The sequence below is a fragment of the Pristiophorus japonicus genome, chromosome 10 (assembly GCF_044704955.1).
Source record: "Pristiophorus japonicus isolate sPriJap1 chromosome 10, sPriJap1.hap1, whole genome shotgun sequence".
NCBI lineage: Eukaryota > Metazoa > Chordata > Chondrichthyes > Pristiophoridae > Pristiophorus > Pristiophorus japonicus.
In genome coordinates this window covers 199,334,913-199,357,677 of record NC_091986.1, presented here as the reverse complement: position 1 = coordinate 199,357,677, position 22,765 = coordinate 199,334,913, and the positions used below count along the sequence as shown (strand labels likewise).

The 22,765-nt window shown below is 50.6% G+C and overlaps 1 protein-coding gene across 2 annotated transcripts in view; it reads left to right on the top strand.

Moving 5' to 3' along the window:
- The window catches only part of slc9a7 (solute carrier family 9 member 7), a 195,250-nt gene that overhangs the window by 124,205 nt on the left and 48,280 nt on the right, over window positions 1-22,765 (top strand). For both annotated transcript variants that reach the window (XM_070892484.1, XM_070892483.1), the window contains exons 9-12: window positions 14,427-14,515; window positions 18,371-18,484; window positions 20,961-21,072; window positions 21,830-21,983. In XM_070892484.1, coding sequence (XP_070748585.1) covers window positions 14,427-14,515; window positions 18,371-18,484; window positions 20,961-21,072; window positions 21,830-21,983 — 469 coding nt within the window. The remainder of the gene's footprint in view (window positions 1-14,426; window positions 14,516-18,370; window positions 18,485-20,960; window positions 21,073-21,829; window positions 21,984-22,765) is intronic.

Below are 22,765 nucleotides of genomic sequence, written 5' to 3'. Positions count from 1 at the left end.
GAAGGAACCAATCAAACTCTGCCTCAGGTTGAGTGACGGGGGGTGGGGGGGGGCAAGTCGAAGGGGGGAGGACCCCACTGTTTCTCACGGTGCGAGATGTTGGGGAAAAATTGAATCGTTACACGGCATATACTGATGCCATAGACCAATCGCTGGCTTACGGTAAATATACAACAAGGACTTGTAGTTTTCAGGCATCACTAGATCTGTGGTCACTGCACAGCTGTAATTCTCTCTGTGATTTGCCCAAATGTGAGTTTTCCACCTGTAGTGCACCTCTGTGCACACACACACACACACACACACACACACTGCCTGCAGAAGATCTAAAATTTATGGAAATGTTTTAAACCCAGTGTAATGTATTTGCTTCATGGGTTCTTTGCTTAAGAATTCATAGCAGTTGTTTATTAGCAGAAGTTTTAACAATCACACTACATATTACCAGTTCATCCACCAGGCTCGCAACCACTTGCCTCATCGTGTCGTGGATTCCCTGAACCCAACTGGCTGGGGTTTTATTGAGTCTTGTGAACATCACGTGCCTGGCTAAGCCACTCCCAACTCAACATAGAAACATAGAAAATAGGTGCAGGAGTAGGCCATTCAGTCCTTTGAGCCTGCACCGCCATTCAAGAAGATCATGGCTGATCATTCCCTCAGTACCCCTTTCCTGCTTTTTCTCCATATCCCTTGATCCCCTTAGCCGTAAGGGCCATATCTAACTTCTCTTAAATATATCTAATGAACTGGCATCAACAACTCTCTGCGGCAGGGAATTTCACAGGTTAACAACTCTCTGAGTTAAGAAGTTTCTCCTCATCTCAGTCCTAAATGGCCTACCCCTTATCTTAAGGCTATGTCCCCTGATTCTGGACTTCCCCAACATCGGGAACATTCTTCCCGCATCTAACCTGTCCAGTCCCATCAGAATCTTATACGTTTCTATGAGATCCCCTCTCATCCTTCTAAACTCCAGTGAATAAAGGCCCAGTTGATCCAGTCTCTCCTCATATGACAGTCCTGCCATCCCAGGAATCAGTCTGGTGAACTTTTGCTGTACTCCTTCAATAGCAAGAACGTCCTTCCCCAGATTAGGAGACCAAAACTGAACACAATATTCCACGTGAGGCCTCACTAAGGCCCTGTACAACTGCAGTAAGAACTCCCTGCTCCTATACTCAAATCCCCTAGCTATGAAGGCCAACATATCCATTTGCCTTCTTCACCACCTGCTGTACCTGTGTGCCCACTTTCAGTGACTGATGTACCATGACACCCAGGTCTCGTTGCACCTCCCCTTTTCCTAATCTGCCGCCATTCAGGTAATATTCTGCCTTCGTGTTTTTGCCCCCAAAATGATAACCTCACATTTATCCACATTATACTGCATCTGCCATGCATTTGGCCATTCACCTAACCTGTCCAAGTCACCCTGCAGCCTCTCAGCGTCCTCCTCACAGCTCACACTGCTACCCAGTTTAGTGTCATCCGCAAACTTGGAGATATTGTACTCAATTCCTTCATCTAAATCGTTAATGTATATTGTAAAGAGCTGGCGTCCCAGCACTGAGCCCTACGGCACTCCACTAGTCACTGCCTGCCATTCTGAAAAGGACCCGTTTATCCCGACTCTCTGCTTCCTGTCTGCCAACCAGTTCTCTATCCTCGTCAGTACATTACCCCCAATACCATGCGCTTTGATTTTGCACACCAATCTCTTGTCAAAAGCCTTTTGAAAGTCCAAATACACCAAATACACTGGTTCTCCCTTGTCCACTCTGCTAGTTACATCCTCAAAAAATTCCAGAAGATTCGTCAAGCATGATTTCCCTTTCATAAATCCATGCTGACTTGGTCCGATCCTGTCACTGCTTTCCAAATGTGCTGCTATTTCATCCTTAATGATTGATTCCAACATTTTCCCCACCACTGATGTCAGGCTAACCGGTCTATAATTACCTGTTTTCTCTCTCCTTGTTTAAAAAGTGGTGTTACATTAGCTACCCTCCAGTCCATAGGAACTGATCCAGAGTCGATAGACTGTTGGAAAATGATCACTAATGCATCCACTATTTCTAGGGTCACTTCCTTATGTACTCTGGGATGCAGACTATCAGGCCCCAGGGATTTATCAGCCTTCAATCCCATCAATTTCCCTAACACAATTTCCTGCCTAATAAGAATATCCTTTAGTTCCTCCTTGTCACTAGACCCACTGTCCCCCAGTACATTCGGAAGGTTATTTGTGTCTTCCTTCGTGAAGACAGACCGAAGTATTTGTTCAATTGGTCTGCCATTTCTTTGTTCCCCATTATAAATTCACCTGAATCCGACTGCAAGGGACCGACGTTTGTCTTCACTAATCTTTTTCTCTTCACACATTTATCGAAGCTTTTGCAGTCAGTTTTTATGTTCCCTACTAGCTTCCTCTCGTACTCTATTTTCCCCCTCTTAATTAAACCCTTAGTCCTCTTCTGTTGAATTCTAAATTTTTCCCAGTCCTCAGGTTTGTTTTTTTTAGCTAATTTATGTGCCTCTTCCTTGGCTTTAACACTATCCTTAATTTCCCTTGTTAGCCACGGTTGAGCCACCTTCCCCGTTTTATTTTTACTCCAGACAGGGATGTACAATTGCTGAAGTTCATCCATGTGATCTTTAAATGTTGACATTGCTTATCTATCGTCAACCCTTTAAGTATCCTTTGCCAGTCTATTCTAGCCAATTCACGCCTCATACCATCGAAGTTACCTTTCTTTAAGTTCAGGACCCGAGTTTCCGAATTAACTTTGTCACTCTCCATCTTAATAAGGAATTCTACTATATTATGGTCACTCTTCCCCAAGGGGCCTCGCACAACAAGATTGCTAATTAGTCCCTTCTCATCACACAACACCCAATCTAGGATGGCCAGCTCCCTGGTTGGTTCCTCGACATATTGGTCTCGAAAACCATCCCTAATACACTCCAGGAAATCCTCCTCCACCGCATTGCTACCGGTTAGCCCAATCAATATGTAGATTAAAGTCGCCCATGATTACTGCTGTACCTTTATTGCACACCTCCCTTATTTCTTCTTTGATGCTGTCCCCAACCTCACTACTGCTATTTGGTGGCCTGTACACAACTCCCACTAGCATTTTCTGCCCTTTGGTATTCCGTAGCTCCACCCATACCGATTCCACATCATCCAAGCTAATGTCCTTCCTTACAATTGCATTAATTTTCTCTTTAACCAGCTACGCCACCCGGCCTCCTTTTCCTTTCTGTCTATCCTTCCTAACTGCTGAATACCCCTGGATGTTGAGTTCCCCCTGGAGCCATGTCTCTGTGATGCCAATTACATCATATCCGTTAACTGCTATCTGCGCAGTTAGTTCATCCACCTTATTCCAAATACTCCTCGCATTGAGGCACAGAGCCTTCAGGCTTGTCTTTTTAACACACTTTGCCCCTTTAGAATTTTGCTTTAATGTGGCCCTTTTTGTTTTTTGCCTTGGGTTTCTCTATCCTCCACTTTTACTATTCCCCTTTCTATCTTTTGCTTCTGATTCCATTTTAGTTCCCTCTGTCTCCCTGCATACGTTCCCATCCCCCTGCCATGTTAGTTTAACTCCTCCCCAACAGTACTAGCAAACACTCCCCCTTGGACATTGGTTCCGGTCCTGCCCAGGTGCAGACCGTCCGGTTTGTACTGGTCCCACCTCCCCCAGAACTGGTTCCAATGTCCCAGGAATTTGAATCCCTCCCTTTTGCACCACTCCTCAAGCCACGTATTCATCTGAGCTATCCTGCGATTCCTACTCTGACTAGCACGTGGCACTGGTAGCAATCCTGAGATTACTACTTTTGAGGTCCTACTTTTTAATTTAGCTCCTGGCTCCCTAAATTCGTCTCGTAGGACCTCCTGTTTTTTACCTATATCGTTGGTACCTATATGCACCACGACAACTGGCTGTTCACCCTCCCTTTTCAGAATGTCCTGCACCTGCTCCGAGACATCCTTGACCCTTGCACCAGGGAGGCAACATACCATCCTGGAGTCTCTGTTGCGGCCGCAGAAATACCTATCTATTCCCCTTACAATCGAATCCCCTATCGCTATAGCTCTCCCGGTCTTTTTCCTGCCCTCCTGTGCAGCAGAGCCACCCACGGTGCCATGAACTTGGCTGCTGCTGCCCTCCCCTGATGAGTCATCCCCCTCAACAGTACCCAAAGCGTTGTATCTGTTTTGCAGCGGGGTGACCGCAGGGGACCCCTGCACTACCTTCCTTGCACTGCTCTTCCTGTTGGTCATCCATTCCCTATCTGGCTGTGTACCCTTTACCTGCGGTAAGACCAACTCACTCAATGTGCTATTCACATCATTCTCAGCATCGTGGATGCTCCAGAGTGAATCCACCCGCAGCTCCAGGGCCACAATGCGGTCCGTCAGGAGCTGCAGGTGGATGCACTTCCAGCACACGTCGTCATCGGGGACACTGGAAGCGTCCCTGACTTCCCACATAGTACAGGAGGAGCATAACACGTGTCTGAGCTCTCCTGCCATGACTTAACCCTTAGATAAACTTAAATTGGCAACAACAATGCTAAATGCTACTTACTGATAGAGAAAAGAAAAAAGAAAAGCTATTTACCAATCACTTGCCCCCTTGGCTGTGACGTCACCTTTCGATTTCTTTCTACTTTTTTGCCTCCCCGCTGAAACTGCACCGGCTGCCCTCTCTAGGCCTCACCAACGCCCCGAACTCCCACCTCTCCGACTGCCCCCGCCTCTCGCCGCTGGCCTTTATAGGCTTCACCAACGCCTCGAAATCCCGCCTCTCTGACTGTCGCTACCGCTGGGCCTTTATAGGCCTCACCAACGCCCCGAACACCTGTCTCTCCGACTGCCCACGCCTCTCGCTGCCGCTGTCCTTTATAGGCCTCACCAACGCCTCGAACTCCCGCCTCTCCGACTGCCCACGCCTCTCGCTGCCGCTGTCCTTTATAGGCCTCACCAACGCCTCGAACTCCCGCCTCTCCGACTGCCCACGCCTCTCGCTGCCGCTGTCCTTTATAGGCCTCACCAACGCCTCGAACTCCCGCCTCTCAGACTGTCGCTGCCGCTGGGCCTTTATAGGCCTCACCAACGCCCCGAACTCCCGCCTCTCCGACTGCCCCCGCCTCTCGCTGCCGCTGGCCTTTATAAGGCTTCACCAACACCTCGAACTCCCGCCTCTCCGACTGCCGCCACCTCTCGCTGCCGCTGGCCTTTATAGGCCTCGCCAACGCCCCAAACTCCCGCCTCTCCGACTCCACACAGCACTGGAACAGCTCTACAACTATTTTGTGTAAACCATAGACCATAAATCAAGTGCCCCCTTATTAACGGGGGGCACTAAAACCGACAATTAAAGCAATTTTAACCAGAAACCCAATAGGCCTACAACTATTTTGTTGTATCTGTAAACAAGTGCCCCCTGGTTAAAGGGGGGGGTCATACTCCAAAAACTTTCAATCAAGTGCCCTCTTGTTTTTTTTTCCCGAGGGCACCAAACACACAAGTTATACATGTGCCCCCTGGCTAAAACGGGGGTGGGGGGGCATTAAAACAAACAAACTTAAACAAATTAAACTTTAGATATTGTGGTTAAAATTAAAATTTTGTTGCCGGGGGTGATGATGCACTCCAGTCCCTCCGGCGCCCACCTCTCGTGGAAGGCCGCGAGCGTACCGGTGGACACCGTGTGCTCCATCTCCAGGGGCACCCTGGCTCGGATGTAACCACGGAAGAGAGGCAGGCAGTCGGACTGAACGACCGCCCGCTGCCTGGACCGGCTGATGGCCCCCTTGACCATGCCCAGGAGCAGTCCTACGAGGAGGCCCTCGGACCTACCCGCTTCCCTCCGCACATTAAAACCTTTGACCGGGCATTCTGCTCCCTCTGGTCATCCATTTGTGATCTGTTTGATTTCTTTAATCAGCGACTGCTGATGATACCTGGCTTGGAGGCGTTGTGCCTGGCGGGATTTAGGGCGGGAGTTCCAGAGCTTGGGGCCCTCGGCAGCTGAAGTCACGGCCACCAGTGGAGCGATTTAAAATCGGGGATGCTCAAGAGAGCAGAATTGGAAGCGAGCAGATATCTCTGGGTGGGAGTGGTGCTGTGGGGCTGGAGGAGATTAAGAGATAGGAAGAGGTGAGGCCATGGAGGGATTTGTAAACCAGGATGAGATTTTAAAATGGAGTAATCCATGGCACAAAACTCGATCGAGGTGATGCTGGGCATCTCACAGGCGAGGGAAATTGCAGACTTTCCTTCTTTTCAAGAAAAAACAAGGTTCTCGTTGTGTGTCCATGATTACGAGGCAAGGTGGTTTGATGAATTGTGTGCAGTGCGTTAATATAAGGGTCGCCTCGCTCTTTGTAATCCTGAGCGAATCTGTTTAGCAACCAGGAAAGCGATCGGCCAGCCATTAAAATGAGCAGCCTGTGATTTATTGCTCTTGTCAGTTGCAGTGTCTGGCTCCAGAGGCAGCTCATCCGTAACCTGCTCACTGTTCTTTTTTATGGATGTAGCAAATCCGCTATTTACATTATCCGCAGCAAAAGGGGGCAGAATTGGTGATTTCGAACTTAATTCGGGCTTGCGATTTAATGCCCATTCCAGTGCTACACTAGAGTTTCCTCGATCCCGTGTGCCGTTTTCGCGGAACTTCCGCAGCTCATTAGCATAGCTCCGTCGCTCATTGAACAGAGCCGCTCGCTCCCACAGCTCCTGGGTTCACGCTGATTTCCCATTGGCTGTAGTTACGCCGAGAAATCCAGTCGAGGCTGGTTCTGACGTCAAAAGCAAAATACTGCGGATGCTGGAAATCTGAAATAAAAACAGAAAATGCTGGCATTCTCAGCTGGTCAGGCAGCATCTGTGGAGAGAGAAACCGAGTTAACGTTTCAGGTCGATGGCCCTTCGTCAGAACTGGCAAAAGTTCAAAATATAACAGAATCTTAAGGAAGTGCAGGGGCAGTGAATTGTTTCGAATGCTACGTGCGTTTAGGTAAAGTGTTTTAACACTAGTTTTTAAACCATGATTTTTAGTTTTGACCCCTCCTGCTGCCCCTTTATATTCATACATATTGTCCCTTTCCATCACGTTGTGGTTTACACTTACCCCAGTGCTACTCTGCTCTGTTGCCTCCTGCCTTTTGCATTCTTTCTTGGAGTTCTGTTCATCTGAGCTCTCACCCACTCTAACTAGCTCAAAGCCCTCTCCTGGGTTCCCATCCCCCTGCCAAGCTAGTTTAAAGCCCTCCCAACCGCACTATCAAAACCACCCGCGAGAACATTGGTCCCGTCTCTGTTGAGGTGTATCCTTGTCCGACTTGTACAGGTCCCACCTGCCCCAGAAGCGGTCCCAATTGTTCAGGAAACTAAAGCCCTCCATCCTACACCAATGCCCCAGCCACGTATTTATCTGACTAGCCTTCCTATTTCTACCCTCACTAGTACGTGGCACTCAGCTGTATTCAAGAAGGCGGCTCACCACCACCTTCTTGAGGACAATTGGGGATGGACAATAAATGCTGGCCTTGCCAGCGACATCCACATCCCGTGAATGAATTTTTTTTTTTTAAAGTGGAGGAATAGAGGAGCCTAGGCTGGAGGCCCAGTGAGTAAAGCACCATGGCACCAGACTGCCGTGTACTCGTTATTACCCCTAGTGTTACCAACCCTCCAGGGATCTCCACAAATTGAAGATTAATTCAGGACACGGTTTCAAGCATCTAGAAAAAATTAATAAGGGCCCTTAAAAAAAAAAATCATTTTATTTGACCACTTTTGTTATAAAAGTATTCGAGATGTGTGAGAAAGGCTGTTCGTCTGACAGTCAAGAATCATCAAATCGGGTAATAGTCTGTTCACTTTCCAGTTGGCGGGAAAGGCTATGTGCCGTGAGGATGGATGTGTTGTGGGGGCAGGGCAGTTGGAGGCGGGGGATCGTGTGATGATAACTCCAGGAATACTTCCAACCAGAGTTGGGAACCCTAATTAACCCCCACTCGCCACAAGAAGTGTGTAGGGAGTAAAGGTCATACCCGGATCTGTTGGAGCAGCAGTACGTACGGAGAGTCTAGAACTAGGTGGCATAGGCTCAGGATAAGGGGTCGGCCATTTCAAACTGAGATGAGGAAGAATTTCGTCACTCGGGGTTGAGAATCTCTGGAATTATCTGCCCCAGTGGGGCCGTGGATGCTGAATTGTTGAGTATATTTAAGGCTGAGATCGATAGATTTTTGGACACTCGGGGAATCAAGGGACAGTGGAGTTGAGGTCGAAGGTCTGCCGGGATCTCATTTAAATAGCGGAGCAGGCTCGAGGGGGCAATGTGGCCCACTCTTGCTCCTATTTCTTATGTCTTACGTTCACAAAAGAAGCAATTGGTCACCTGAGCGGGATTCCGCAGGTCTGAAGCAGCAGTCGACTTCCCATGGGGGTCTCGTCAGTGGGGGCGAATGTCACCATGGCTTAACAATGGGCAGACTTGTCCTGCTGGATTGGCCGGGACTCTCCCGGAACTGAGCATCGGATCTCCCGAGCGCCTTTGCTATCAGCCAGGGAGAAAGCAGTTTCGAATTGATGGTATGCCCCTGCGTCGCTCAGTAGTCTGAGGGTGTATGTCTCACACTCCCATCATACCTGCTCTCCCCCCCCCCCCCCCCCCCATCATACCTGCTCTCTTCTCTCCACCCCCCCCCCCATCATACCTGCTCTCCCCCCCCCCCATCATACCTGCTCTCCCCTCGCCCCCATCATACCTGCTCTCTTCTCTCCACCCCCCCCCCATCATACCTGCTCTCCCCTCGCCCCCATCATACCTGCTCTCCCCCCGCCCCCATCATACCTGCTCTCTTCTCTCCACCCCCCCCCATCATACCTGCTCTCTTCTCTCCACCCCCCCCCCCATCATGCCTGCTCTCTTCTCTCCACCCCCCCCCCATCATACCTGCTCTCCCCCCGCCCCCATCATACCTGCTCTCTTCTCTCCACACCCCCCCCCCATCATACCTGCTCTCTTCTCTCCACACCCCCCCCATCATACCTGCTCTCTTCTCTCCACCCCCCCTCCCCCCATCATACCTGCTCTCCCCCCATCACCCCATCATACCTGCTCTCCCCCCCCCTCATCATACCTGCTCTCCCCCCTCCCCCCATCATACCTGCTCTCCCCCCATCACCCCATCATACCTGCTCTCCCCGCCCCTCATCATACCTGCTCTCCCCCCTCCCCCCATCATACCTGCTCTCCCCCCTCCCCCCATCATACCTGCTCTCCCCCCTCCCCCCATCATACCTGCTCTCTTCTCTCCCCCCTCCCCCATCATACCTGCTCTCCCCCCTCCCCCCATCATACCTGCTCTCTTCTCTCCCCCCTCCCCCCATCATACCTGCTCTCCCCCTCCCCCCATCATACCTGCTCTCTTCTCTCCACCCCCGCCCCCCCATCATACCTGCTCTCCCCTCCCACCCCCATCATACCTGCTCTCTTCTCTCCACCCCCCCCATCATACCTGCTCTCTTCTCTCCACCCCCCCTCATCATACCTGCTCTCCCCCCCCCCCCCCATCATACCTGCTCTCCCCCTCCCCCCATCATACCTGCTCTCCCCCCTCCCCCCATCATACCTGCTCTCCCCCCTCCCCCCATCATACCTGCTCTCCCCCCTCCCCCCATCATACCTGCTCTCCCCCCTCCCCCCATCATACCTGCTCTCCCCCCTCCCCCCATCATACCTGCTCTCCCCCCTCCCCCCATCATACCTGCTCTCCCCCCTCCCCCCATCATACCTGCTCTCCCCCCTCCCCCCATCATACCTGCTCACCCCCCCTCATCATACCTGCTCTCTCATCCACACCCCCATCATACCTGCTCTCTCATCCACCTCCCCCTCATCATACCTGCTCTCTCATCCACCCCCCCCATCATACCTGCTCTCTCATCCACCCCCCCCCATCATACCTGCTCTCTCATCCACCCCCCCCATCATACCTGCTCACTCATCCACCCCCCCCCCTCATCATACCTGCTCTCTCATCCACCGCCCCCATCATACCTGCTCTCTCATCCACCTCCCCCTCATCATACCTGCTCTCTCATCCACCCCCCCCATCATACCTGCTCTCTCATCCACCCCCCCCCATCATACCTGCTCACTCATCCACCCCCCCCCCTCATCATACCTGCTCTCTCATCCACCCCCCCCTCATCATACCTGCTCTCTCATCCACCCCCCCTCATCATACCTGCTCTCTCATCCACCCCCCCTCCATCATACCTGCTCTCTCATCCACCCCCCCTCATCATACCTGCTCTCTCATCCACCCCCCCCTCATCATACCTGCGCTCTCATCCACCCCCCCTCATCATACCTGCTCTCTCATCCACCGCCCCCATCATACCTGCTCTCTCATCCACCCCCCCCCTCATACCTGCTCTCTCATCCACCCCCCCCTCATCATACCTGCTCTCTCATCCACCCCCCCTCATCATACCTGTTCACCCCCCCTCATCATACCTGCTCACCCCCCCCTCATCATACCTGCTCACCCCCCCCCTCATCATACCTGCTCACCCCCCCCCTCATCATACCTGCTCACCCCCCCCCCCCCATCATACCTGCTCACCCCCCCCCCCATCATACCTGCTCACCCCCCCCCATCATACCTGCTCACCCCCCCCCCATCATACCTGCTCACCCCCCCCCCCATCATCATACCTGTTCACCCCCCCCCTCATCATACCTGCTCACCCCCCCCCCTCATCATACCTGCTCACCCCCCCACCATCATACCTGCTCACCCCCCCCCATCATACCTGCTCACCCCCCCCATCATATCTGCTCACCCCCCCCACTCATACCTGCTCACCCCCCCATCATACCTGCTCACCCCCCCCCATCATACCTGCTCACCCCCCCCCATCATACCTGCTCACCCCCCCCATCATATCTGCTCACCCCCCCCCTCATCATACCTGCTCACCCCCCCCTCATCATACCTGCTCACCCATCCACCCCCCCCTCATCATACCTGCTCTCTCATCCACTCACCCCCCCCATCATACCTGCTCACCCCCCCCCCATCATACCTGCTTACCCCCCCCTCATCATACCTGCTCTCTCATCCACCCCCCCCTCATCATCCCTGCTCTCTCATCCACCCCCCCTCATCATCCCTGCTCACCCCCCCCCTCATCATACCTGTTCACCCCCCCCTCATCATATCTGTTCACCCCCCCCTCATCATACCTGTTCACCCCCCCCCCCTCATCATACCTGTTCACCCCCCCCCTCATCATACCTGCTCACCCCCCCCTCATCATACCTGCTCACCCCCCCCCTCATCATACCTGCTCACCCCCCCCCTCATCATACCTGCTCACCCCCCCCCCCCATCATACCTGCTCACCTCACCCCCCCCCCTCATCATACCTGTTCACCCCCCCCCTCATCATACCTGCTCACCCCCCCCTCATCATACCTGCTCACCCCCCCCCTCATCATACCTGCTCACCCCCCCCCCTCATCATACCTGCTCACCCCCCCCCCTCATCATACCTGCTCACCCCCCCCCATCATACCTGCTCACCCCCCCCATCATACCTGCTCACCCCCCCCCATCATACCTGCTCACCCCCCCCCATCATACCTGCTCACCCCCCCCCATCATACCTGCTCACCCCCCCCATCATATCTGCTCACCCCCCCACTCATACCTGCTCACCCCCCCCATCATACCTGCTCACCCCCCCCTCATCATACCTGCTCACCCATCCACCCCCCCCTCATCATACCTGCTCTCTCATCCACTCACCCCCCCCCATCATACCTGCTCACCCCCCCCCATCATACCTGCTCACCCCCCCCTCATCATACCTGCTCTCTCACCCGCCCCCCCCTCATCATACCTGCTCTCTCATCCACTCACCCCTCCCCATCATACCTGCTCGCCCTCCCCCCATCATACCTGCTCTCCCCCCATCCCCATCATACCTGCTCACCACCCCCCTCATCATACCTGCTCACCCCCCCCCCATCATCATACCTGTTCACCCCCCCCTCATCATACCTGCTCACCCCCCCCCCTCATCATACCTGCTCACCCCCCCCCCATCATACCTGCTCACCCCCCCCATCATACCTGCTCACCCCCCCCCCCATCATATCTGCTCACCCCCCCCATCATCATACCTGTTCACCCCCCCCCTCATCATACCTGCTCACCCCCCCCTCATCATACCTGCTCACCCCCCCCATCATACCTGCTCACCCCCCCCCATCATACCTGCTCACCCCCCCCCCCCCCCATCATACCTGCTCACCCCCCCCACTCATACCTGCTCACCCCCCCCATCATACCTGCTCACCCCCCCCCCATCATACCTGCTCACCCCCCCCCTCATCATACCTGCTCACCCCCCCCTCATCATACCTGCTCACCCATCCACCCCCCCCTCATCATACCTGCTCTCTCATCCACTCACCCCCCCCATCATACCTGCTCACCCCCCCCCCCCATCATACCTGCTTACCCCCCCCTCATCATACCTGCTCTCTCATCCACCCCCCCCTCATCATACCTGCTCTCTCATCCACCCCCCTCATCATACCTGTTCACCCCCCCCTCATCATACCTGTTCACCCCCCCTCATCATACCTGTTCACCCCCCCCCTCATCATACCTGTTCACCCCCCCCTCATCATACCTGTTCACCCCCCCCCTCATCATACCTGTTCACCCCCCCCCTCATCATACCTGCTCACCCCCCCCCTCATCATACCTGCTCACCCCCCCCTCATCATACCTGCTCACCCCCCCCTCATCATACCTGCTCACCCCCCCCCTCATCATACCTGCTCACCCCCCCCCCATCATACCTGCTCACCCCCCCCATCATACCTGCTCACCCCCCCCCCCTCATCATACCTGCTCACCCCCCCCCCCTCATCATACCTGCTCACCCCCCCCCTCATCATACCTGCTCACCCCCCCCCCCCATCATAGCTGCTCACCCCCCCCCATCATACCTGCTCACCCCCCCCCCATCATACCTGCTCACCCCCCCCCATCATACCTGCTCACCCCCCCCCCATCATACCTGCTCACCCCCCCCATCATACCTGCTCACCCCCCCCCATCATACCTGCTCACCCCCCCCCTCATCATACCTGCTCACCCATCCACCCCCCCCTCATCATACCTGCTCTCTCATCCACTCACCCCCCCCCCCATCATACCTGCTCACCCCCCCCCCATCATACCTGCTCACCCCCCCCCCATCATACCTGCTCACCCCCCCCTCATCATACCTGCTCTCTCACCCGCCCCCCCCTCATCATACCTGCTCTCTCATCCACTCACCCCTCCCCATCATACCTGCTCACCCCCCCCCCATCATACCTGCTCACCCCCCCCTCATCATACCTGCTCTCTCATACGCCCTCCCCCCATCATACCTGCTCTCCCCCCATCCCCATCATACCTGCTCACCCCCCCCCTCATCATACCTGCTCTCTCATACGCCCTCCCCCCATCATACCTGCTCACCCCCCCCCCCCTCATCATACCTGCTCTCTCACCCGCCCCCCCCTCATCATACCTGCTCTCTCACCTTCCCCCCCCCCCACCCATCATACCTGCTCTCCGCCCCTCCCCCCCCCCCAGCCCATCACATCATACCTGCTCTCTTTTCAATAAAACTTAGAGGGAGGGAAGATTTTCTTTAAACAATCACCAAGTCCAAACACCTCAGCATATTCTCCGACCCCTGACTGGTGAGTAGCTCACTTCACTTGGATTAAAACACTGGGTAACGTTCGTGTCTTAATTTTAAAATGCATTACTTTAGTTGCTGGAATGTGTATTGTGTTTCCTTTCACAAGGAAACGTCTCCAATTTATGTATTTTAATGCAAAACAAAATTACTTTATTGGAAAAGTTCTATTTCTTTTCCATCACTAAAATGTTATTTTTTTTAACATTCCAGCTATTGTTTGAGTGAAGACGGATATTTTACATCCACCTGAGAGGGTTAAAGTCTCCGCTGAAAGACTGCACCTCTGACAGTGCCGCACTCCCTCAGTACTGCACTGTCCTGAAGAGCTGCCTCGAGGCATTTTTCACATCTTAGTGTTTGTTGCAATAAGGGGCAATCCTCTCTCCTCGACCCACCAGTCTTGGATTAGATGGATAGGTGGCAGAGGGAGAGAGAGCTGAAGAGTAATTGTGAAGGACTGATGGGGAGAGGGGAAATGAGAATTGCTCTGATTTATTAAGAACGTACAGACATCTCCCACCTGTTACACTCCTGTATTCCATGGTTTTTGTTTCGTCGGCTGAGGTTTCTAAAATGAAAGGTAGTTTAACGAACCTTGCTGTTTTCCATGCAGGTGTGGTTGCTGTTCTCTTCTGTGGAATCACACAGGCTCATTATACTTACAACAACCTGTCGCCTGAGTCACGGGACCGAACCAAGCAGGTATGGAGCCCAGTGTTGTCAGTCCTCCATTTTATGCTGCGTGTAACATTAGTTTGCTGTTGGAACAGTTGGAAAAAGTCCTGTTTTGATCCCCCAGTCTGTACTGAGTTTGATGGTCACAACAAGATGGCAATGTGGACAATTGGCCTAAATTAATGCCCCTAAATTAGGGAGGACACACTTGGCCAGAATTCCAACCCATAATTGCTACCATGTGACAACAACTTGCATTTATATAGCGCCTGACAGGAGTGATTATCAAACAAAATTGGATACCAAGCCACACAAGGAGATATTGGGATGGGTGACCAAAATCTTGGCCAAAGAGGTCAGTTTTAAAGAGCGACTTAAAGGAAGAGAGAGAGGCGGGAGGGAATTCCAGAGCTCGGACAGCTGAAGGCACGGTCAGGAATGACGGAGCGATGAAAATCAGGGATGCGCAAGAGGCCAGAATTGGAGGAGCGCAGAGATCTCTGGGAAGTGTGTGTAGGTGGGTGCTGGGTGGCGATCAGATGAGGATTGGGTGTAATGTCTCTGCAGTTAGACAGCCTGTCGATTGTGGAGTTACTGGAGGGCAGATGCCTTCCGTGGAACTGTATCCCGTTGAAGGTGCAGGGTTGGGGGGGGGTCAATTTATAAACAAATAGATGATCTTCAGGGGTGTTTTTCATTCGTTCTCGGATACAAGAAAGAAATAATTTTATTTCTGCCAGCCATCCCACAACAAAAGTCCGGTCCAGTCTGTTGACGATACAACCGAGTTTACTGCTCGGACGTCGTTGGGTTTAACGTTTCAACTGAAAGGTAGCACCTCTGACAATACAGCGCTCCCTCAGCACTGCACTGTACTCGAGAGTTTCTTCAAACCATTTTTCACATCTTTGTACTTGCTGCAGTGAGGTGCAATCCTCTCATATAGATCCACCTGTCTTGGATTAGATAGATAGGTGGCACAGAGAGAGAGACCTAAAGAATAAGTGTAAATGAATGATGGGATGGGGAAATGAGAGTTCCATTGATTGGACACTGTACCTTTGGCAGTTTACAAAGAACTATTCTTTCCCCAGCCTGAACATCAAAAATAACGTCACAATACAACTGAAGGCCCTGCAGAGGTTTCCCACAATGCTTCGGCCCAGTGGAAAGGCCGTCCATGTATTTTGAAAGATAACCTGTGTGCAGCCAGTAGAAGGGATCCACACACGACCTTCTGAGTCACATTTCCTGAGGGATGCCTCCTCCTTCCGATTTCTATTATACTTGAATATCTATCTGAAATGTGGCGATGGAACTGTACCCCAGCATGAGCCAATACTTTCAGGAAAGGAGGGGTTCGGAAAGTGTGTGTGCGCGCATGCAAAATATAATTCAAAATTGATACATTTTGGTAGGAAAAACAAGAGGAGGCAATATGAACTAAAGGGTGCAGTACTAAAGTGGGTGCATGAACAGAGAGACCTGGGGGTATATGTGCGCAAATCGCTGAAGGTGGCAGGACAGGTTGAGAAAGCGGGTAAAAAAGGATAGAGGATCCTGGATATAGAGTACAAAAGCAAAGAAGTTATCATAGAAGCATAGAAATTTACAGCACAGAAGGAGGCCATTCGGCCCATCGTGTCCGCGCCGGTAGACAAAGAGCTACCCAGCCTAATCCCACTTTCCAGCTCTTGGTCCATAGCCCTGTAGGTTACAGTACTTCAAGTGCATCTCCAAATACTTTTTAAATGTGGTGAGGGTTTCTGCCTTTACCACCCTTTCAGGCAGTGAGTTCCAGACCTCCACCACCCTCTGGGTGAAAAATAATTTCCTCAAATCCTACCAATTACTTTAAATCTATGTCCCCTGGTTATTGACCCCTCTGCTGAGGGAAAAATATATTTCCTATGCACTCTATCTAGGCCCCTCATAATTTTATACACCTCAATCAGGTCTCCCCTCATCCTCTGTTCTGAAGAAAACAAGCCCAGCCTATCCAATCTTTCCTCATAGCTAAAATTCTCCAGTCTAGGCAACATCCTCGTAAATCTCCTCTGTACCCTCTCGAATGTAATCACATCTTTCCTGTAATGTGGTACCAGAACTGTACACAGTACTCTAGCTGTGGCCTAACTAGTGTTTTACATATAACCTTCCTGCTCTTATATTCTATGCCTCGGCTAATAAAGGCAAGTATGCCTTCTTGACCACCTTATCTACCTGACCTGCTACCTTCAAGGATCTGTGGACATGCACTTCAAGGTCCCTCTGTTCCTCTACACTTCTCAGTGGTGTACCATTTATTGTGTATTCCCTCGCCTTGTTAGACCTCCCCAAATGCATTAACTCACATTTCTCCGGATTGAATTCCATTTGCCACTGTTCTGCCCGCCTGACCAGTCCATTGATATCTTCCTGCAGTCTACAGCTTTCTTCATTATCAACCACACGGCCAATTTTTGTATCATCTGCAAACTTCTTAATCATAGCCCCCTACATTCAAGTCCAAATCATTGATATATGCCTCAAAAAGCAAGGGACCTAGTACTGAGCCCTGCGGAACCCCATTGAAAACAGCCTTCCAGTCACAAAAACATCCATCAACCATTACCCTTTGCTTCCTGCCTCTTAGTCAATTTTGGATTCAACTTGCCGCTTTGCCCTGGATCCCATGGGCTTTTACTTTTGTGACCAGTCTGCCATGTGGGACCTTATCAAAAGCCTTGCTAAAATCCATATAGACTATATCAAACACACTGTCCTCATGGACCTCCTTGTTACCTCCTCAAAAACTTCAATCAAGTTAGTCAAACACGACCTTCCCTTAACAAATCCATGCTGACTGCCCTTTATTAATCCATGTCTTTCTAAATGAAGATTTATCCTGTCCCTTAGAATTCTTTCCAATAATTTTCCCACCACCGAGATTAGGCTGACTGGCCTGTAATTACTCGGTCAATCCTTTCCTCCTTTTTAAACAAGGGCTATGATGAACCTTTTTTTAAAAAAAAACAGGTTCGGCCTTAACTGGAGTATTGTGCCCAATTCTGGGCTCCACACTTTAGGAAGGATGTGTAGGCCTGAGAGAGGGTACAGAAACGATTTACCAGAATGTTCCAAGGATGAGGGACTTCAGTTACGTGGATAGACTGGAGAAGCTGGGATTGTTCTCCTTGGAGCAGAGAAGATTGAGAGGAAATTTGATGGAGGTGTTCAAAATCATGAGGGGTCTGGACAGAGTAGATAGAGAGAAACTGTTCCCATTGGTGGAAGGGTGAAGAACCAGAGGACACAGATTGAAGGTGATTGACAGAAGAACCAAAGGCGACATGAGTTTTTATGCAGCGAGTGGTTAGAATTTTGAATGCACTGTCTGAAAGGGTGGTGGAGGCAGATTCAATCGTGGCTTTCAAAAGGAAATTGGATAAGTACATTAAGGAAAAAAACATTTGCAAGGAAAGAGCAGGAGGAGTGGGACTGGCTGAAGTGCCCTTGCAGAGAGCTGGCATGGGCTCGATGGGTCGAAAGGCCTCCTTCTGTGCTGTAACCAATCTATGATTCTATCATTCTTTAAAAGTACATCATGTATTCGATGTACTTCCTCCCCCTCCGGATGTGCATAATTCTGTCCGGAGAAGAGAGGGCGAGGTACAAAACATCTCTGCTCCCACATCTCTGCCGGTGCTGCACTAACGTCCGTCTGTGGAGACTTATTTTCCTTCAGGTTGGGCAATGCCCATCGTTTTTTTTTTTCTTTTGTTTTTTTTACTTTGCGATTGTGAGATGAACGCTTGAGGCCTTTTGCAGGGCTGTGCTTTTCTAAGTTCACGAACCCAAACACGTTGCCATGGACATTAATGCGATAATCTTCTTTTGCAGTTGTTCGAAGTTCTGAATTTCCTGGCCGAAAACTTCATCTTTTCCTACATGGGTTTGGCACTATTCACGTTTCAGAATCACATCTTCAACCCCATCTTCATTCTGGGGGCTTTTGTATCCTTCACTGTGACTTCCTGCCGTTTTTGTAAAGGAGGATCATAGATACAGATACTGTAGAACAATTAACATTTGCTCCCCTTTAATTAAGCAAAAATAATTTTTTTTTTTTAAAATAGAAGGAAAACTTGCATTTTTATATCACGACCCCAGAACAACCCAAAGCGTTTACAGCCAATGAAGTACTTTTTGAAGTGTTGTAATGTGGGAAACACGGCAGCCAATTTGTGCACAGCAAGCTCCCACAAACAGCAATATGATAATGACCAGATAATCTGTTTTAGCGATGTTGATTGAAGGATAATTATTGGCTAGGACACCGGATAACTCCCCTGCTCTTCTTCGAAATCCACCTGAGAGCAGACGGAGCCTTGGTTTTACATCTCAATTGAAAGACGGCCCCGCCAACAGTGCAGCACTCCCTCAGCACTACACGAGTTCATTACCAGGTCCTCAATTTCTGTTTATAAAAAAAAGAGAATATCTTTTTTTTTCTCCCCCAAGAGCGATTTCCCTCCCTTGGCCTTCGAGCACCAGACCCAGTCTAGTGTATTTGCTTCATGCGTTCTTTGCTTAAGAATTCATAGCTACACGTTAACTGTAGAGGATTAATTGGTTTATTAGCAATGGTTTAACAATCAAACTGAACACTACCAGTTCACCCACCAGGCTCACAACTGCACACCTCATTGTGGAGAACCTGAACTCAATTAACTGGGGTTTTATTGAGTCTTGTGACCATCACGTGACTGGCTAAGCCACTCAGTGCAACAGCTCCACAACTATTTTTGTTGTAACAGTAAAACAAATGTAAATCAAAAGTCCCCTTATTAAAGAGGCACTAAAACCGATAATTTAAACAAATTAAACTTTAAATGGTCAAATTAAAATTTGGTTGCCAAGGGTGATGATGCACTCCAGTCCCTCCGACGCCCACCTCTCGCGGAAGGCCGCGAGCGTACCGGTGGACACCGCGTGCTCCATCTCCATGGACACCCTGGCCCGGATGTAACCGCGGAAGAGAGGCAGGCAGTGGGGCTGAACGATCCCCTCAACCGCCCACTGCTTGGACCGGCTGATGGGCAACAGCTCCACAAGCCTGTGAGCATCCTCACCGGTGCATACATTACACACAGGTTAGGTGATGATTTAACACACAGGTCTATAACTAACTGGTCCCCCGGAGATGTGCTCACAGACTATGGGGAACCTGCAGTCAATATAGGGTGGCTCTGGCACCTGTTGGATAGAGTATAAAAGCAGAGAAGTTCTGCTACAACTGTACAGGGTATTGATGAGGCCACACCTGGGGTATTGCGTACAGTTTTGGTCTCCGTATTTAAGGAAGGATATACTTGCATTGGAGGCTGTTCAGAGAAGGTTCACTAGGTGGATTCCGAAGATAAGGGAGTTGACTTATGAAGATAGGTTGAGTAGGTTGGGCCTCTACACATTGGAGTTCAGAAGAATGAGAGGTGATCTTATCGAAACATATAAGATAATGAGGGGGCTCGACAAGGTGGATGCAGAGAGGATATTTCCACTTATCGGGGAAACTAAAACTAGGGGACATAGTCTCAGAATAAGGGGCCGCCCATTTAAAACTGAGATGAGGAGAAATTTCTTCTCGGAGGGTTGTAAATCTGTGGAATTCTCTGCCCCAGAGAGCTGTGGAGGCTGGGTCATTGATGGAGATAGACAGATTTTTGAGCGATAAGAGAGTAAAGGGTTATGGGGAGCAGGCAGGGAAGTGAAGTTGAGTCCATGATCAGATCAGCCATGACCTTATTGAATGGTGGTGCAGGCTCAAATGGCCGAATGGCCTACTCCTGCACCTATTTTATGTTTCTATGACCACCCAGGTCTTGTTGCACCTCCCGTTTTCCTAATCTGTCACCATTCAGATAATATTCAGTCTTCCTGTTTTTGCCACCAAAGTGGATAACCTTACATTTATCCACATTATACTAAATCTGCCATGCATTTGCCCACTCACCTAACCTGTCCAAGTCACCCTGCAGCCTCTTAGCATCCTCCTCGCAGCTCACACTGCCAACCAGCCCAGAGACAATTGATGGAGCTCTTTAAACTGATGAAGGGGTTTGATAGGGTAGAAGTAGAGAAGTGTTTCTGCCTGTGGGAGAGACCAACAGTAAGGGCCATCACTAAACGAGAGTCACTAATAAATTCAGTAGGGAATTCAGGAGAAACTTCTTTACCCAGTGTGCAACTCACCATCACAAGGAGCAACTGAGACGAGCAGCATTTATGGGGAAGCTCGATAAGTACACGAGGGAGAAAGGAATAGAAATGGGGTGGGAGGAGGCTCGTGTGGAGCATAAACTCCGGCACCGACCAGATGGGCCGAATGGCCTGTTTCTGTGTTTTAAACATAACTGGTTGGGTGCCTCACTGCACTGTGATTTCTGCCATTGCCAGCAGTGCAAGTTCCTTAACCGCTGTTGTTAACCAGACCGCTGTCCTGCTGGGGAGAGCTGCCAATATTTACCCACTGTCTTTCTTCCTGAACTTGGGCAGAAAGCACAAGATCGGCTGGAACTTCCAACACATGATGATGATTGCAGGTACAGATCCATCAATCACAACCCCGCCTGCCTACAGACAGCAGTGTCTGCACTGCACCAGTAATTCATCAATTAGAACGTGCTTTACGGCAGACATCCTTACAGACAGACGAGGGCTATATCAATGCAAGTTATTTCTTTTTGTTCTTCACAATTACAGGATTTTAAATGACCCAAAACACACTGGCCATGTCAGTGAAAGAAAGACTTGCATTTATATAGCGCCTTTCATGACCTCAGGACATCACAAAGCGCTTTACAACTGACGCAGTACTATTGAAATGTAGAAAACGTGGCACCCATTTTATGCACAGCAAGCTCCCATAGACAGCAATGCGATAATGACCAGATAATCTGTTTTTTATTATGTTGATTGAGGGATAAATATTGGCCAGGACATTGGGGATAACTCCCCTGCTCTTGTTCGAAATAGTGCCATGGGATCTTTTACGTCCACCCGAGAAGGCAGACAGGACCTCGGTTTAATGTCTCATCCGAAAGTCGGTACCTCCGACAGTGCGGCACTCCCTCAGCACTGCACTGAAGTGTCAGTATGGATTATGTGCTCCAGCCCCTGGAGTGGGACTTGAACCCACAACCCTCTGGCTGAGAGGTGAGTGTGCTGCCCAGTGAGCCACAGCTGACATCGCTGTGCAGTGTACCCTCCCTTCACAGAGGTTGACGATGACGCGCTATTCAGAGACGCACGACGACGAACGTTGAATAACCCGACGCGTGACCCTGGTTCTCCCGGCAGGTTTGAGAGGAGCCATGGCCTTCGCTCTCGCCATCCGAGACACCGCCACCTACGCCAGGCAGATGATGTTCACCACCACCCTGCTCATTGTCTTTTTCACCGTCTGGGTCTTCGGTGGGGGCACCACGCCGACGTTGTCATGGCTACGGATCAGGTCAGTGTACAACGCTGTTCCAACTGGTTACCTTGGATAGTTTAAAAATAAATGGTTCTCTCATCCTTTTTTTGTGTTGCGCCGCACTTTATGACAAGAACATTTTGTTCACGCAAGAGAGGGGATCACCTGGCTCGATCTGTCATAAGAAATAGGAGCAGGAGTAAGCCATTCGGCCCCTCGAGCCTGCACCACCATTCAGTAAGATCATGGCTGATCTTCTCCCTCAACGCCACCTTCCCGCTCGATCCCCATATCCCTTGATTCCCTTAATATGCCAAAGTCTCTCGATCGCTGTCTTGAATATACTCAATGGTTGAGCCTCCGCAGCCCTCTGGGGTAGGGAAGTCCAAAGATTCGCCACCCTCTGAGTGAAGGAATTTCTCCTCATCTCAGCCCTGAATGGGCGATCGCTAATTCTGAGACTGTCAATGCCCCTAAAGTTATTTGCTTTCCAGTTTTCCGTCTACATGGGGCATATTATCGCTTCCTATAGGTGCAGTGGCTAGTATTGGGAGTTTAGAATCATGCAGCACAGAATGAGGCCATTCAGCCCATCCTGTCTATGCCGTCTCTCTGAAAGAGCTATCCAGTTACTTCCAGCCCCCTGCTCTTTCTGCATAGCTCTGCAACCTTTTCCATTTTAAGTAGAGATCCAATTCTCTTTCGGAAGTTACTATTGAATCTGCCCTTTCAGGCAGCGCATTCCAGATCGTGACAACTCGCCAAGTAAAGAAAAAAAGCAGCTTGTGCCATGGCGAATCGCGGGCACGAAGGGTTTG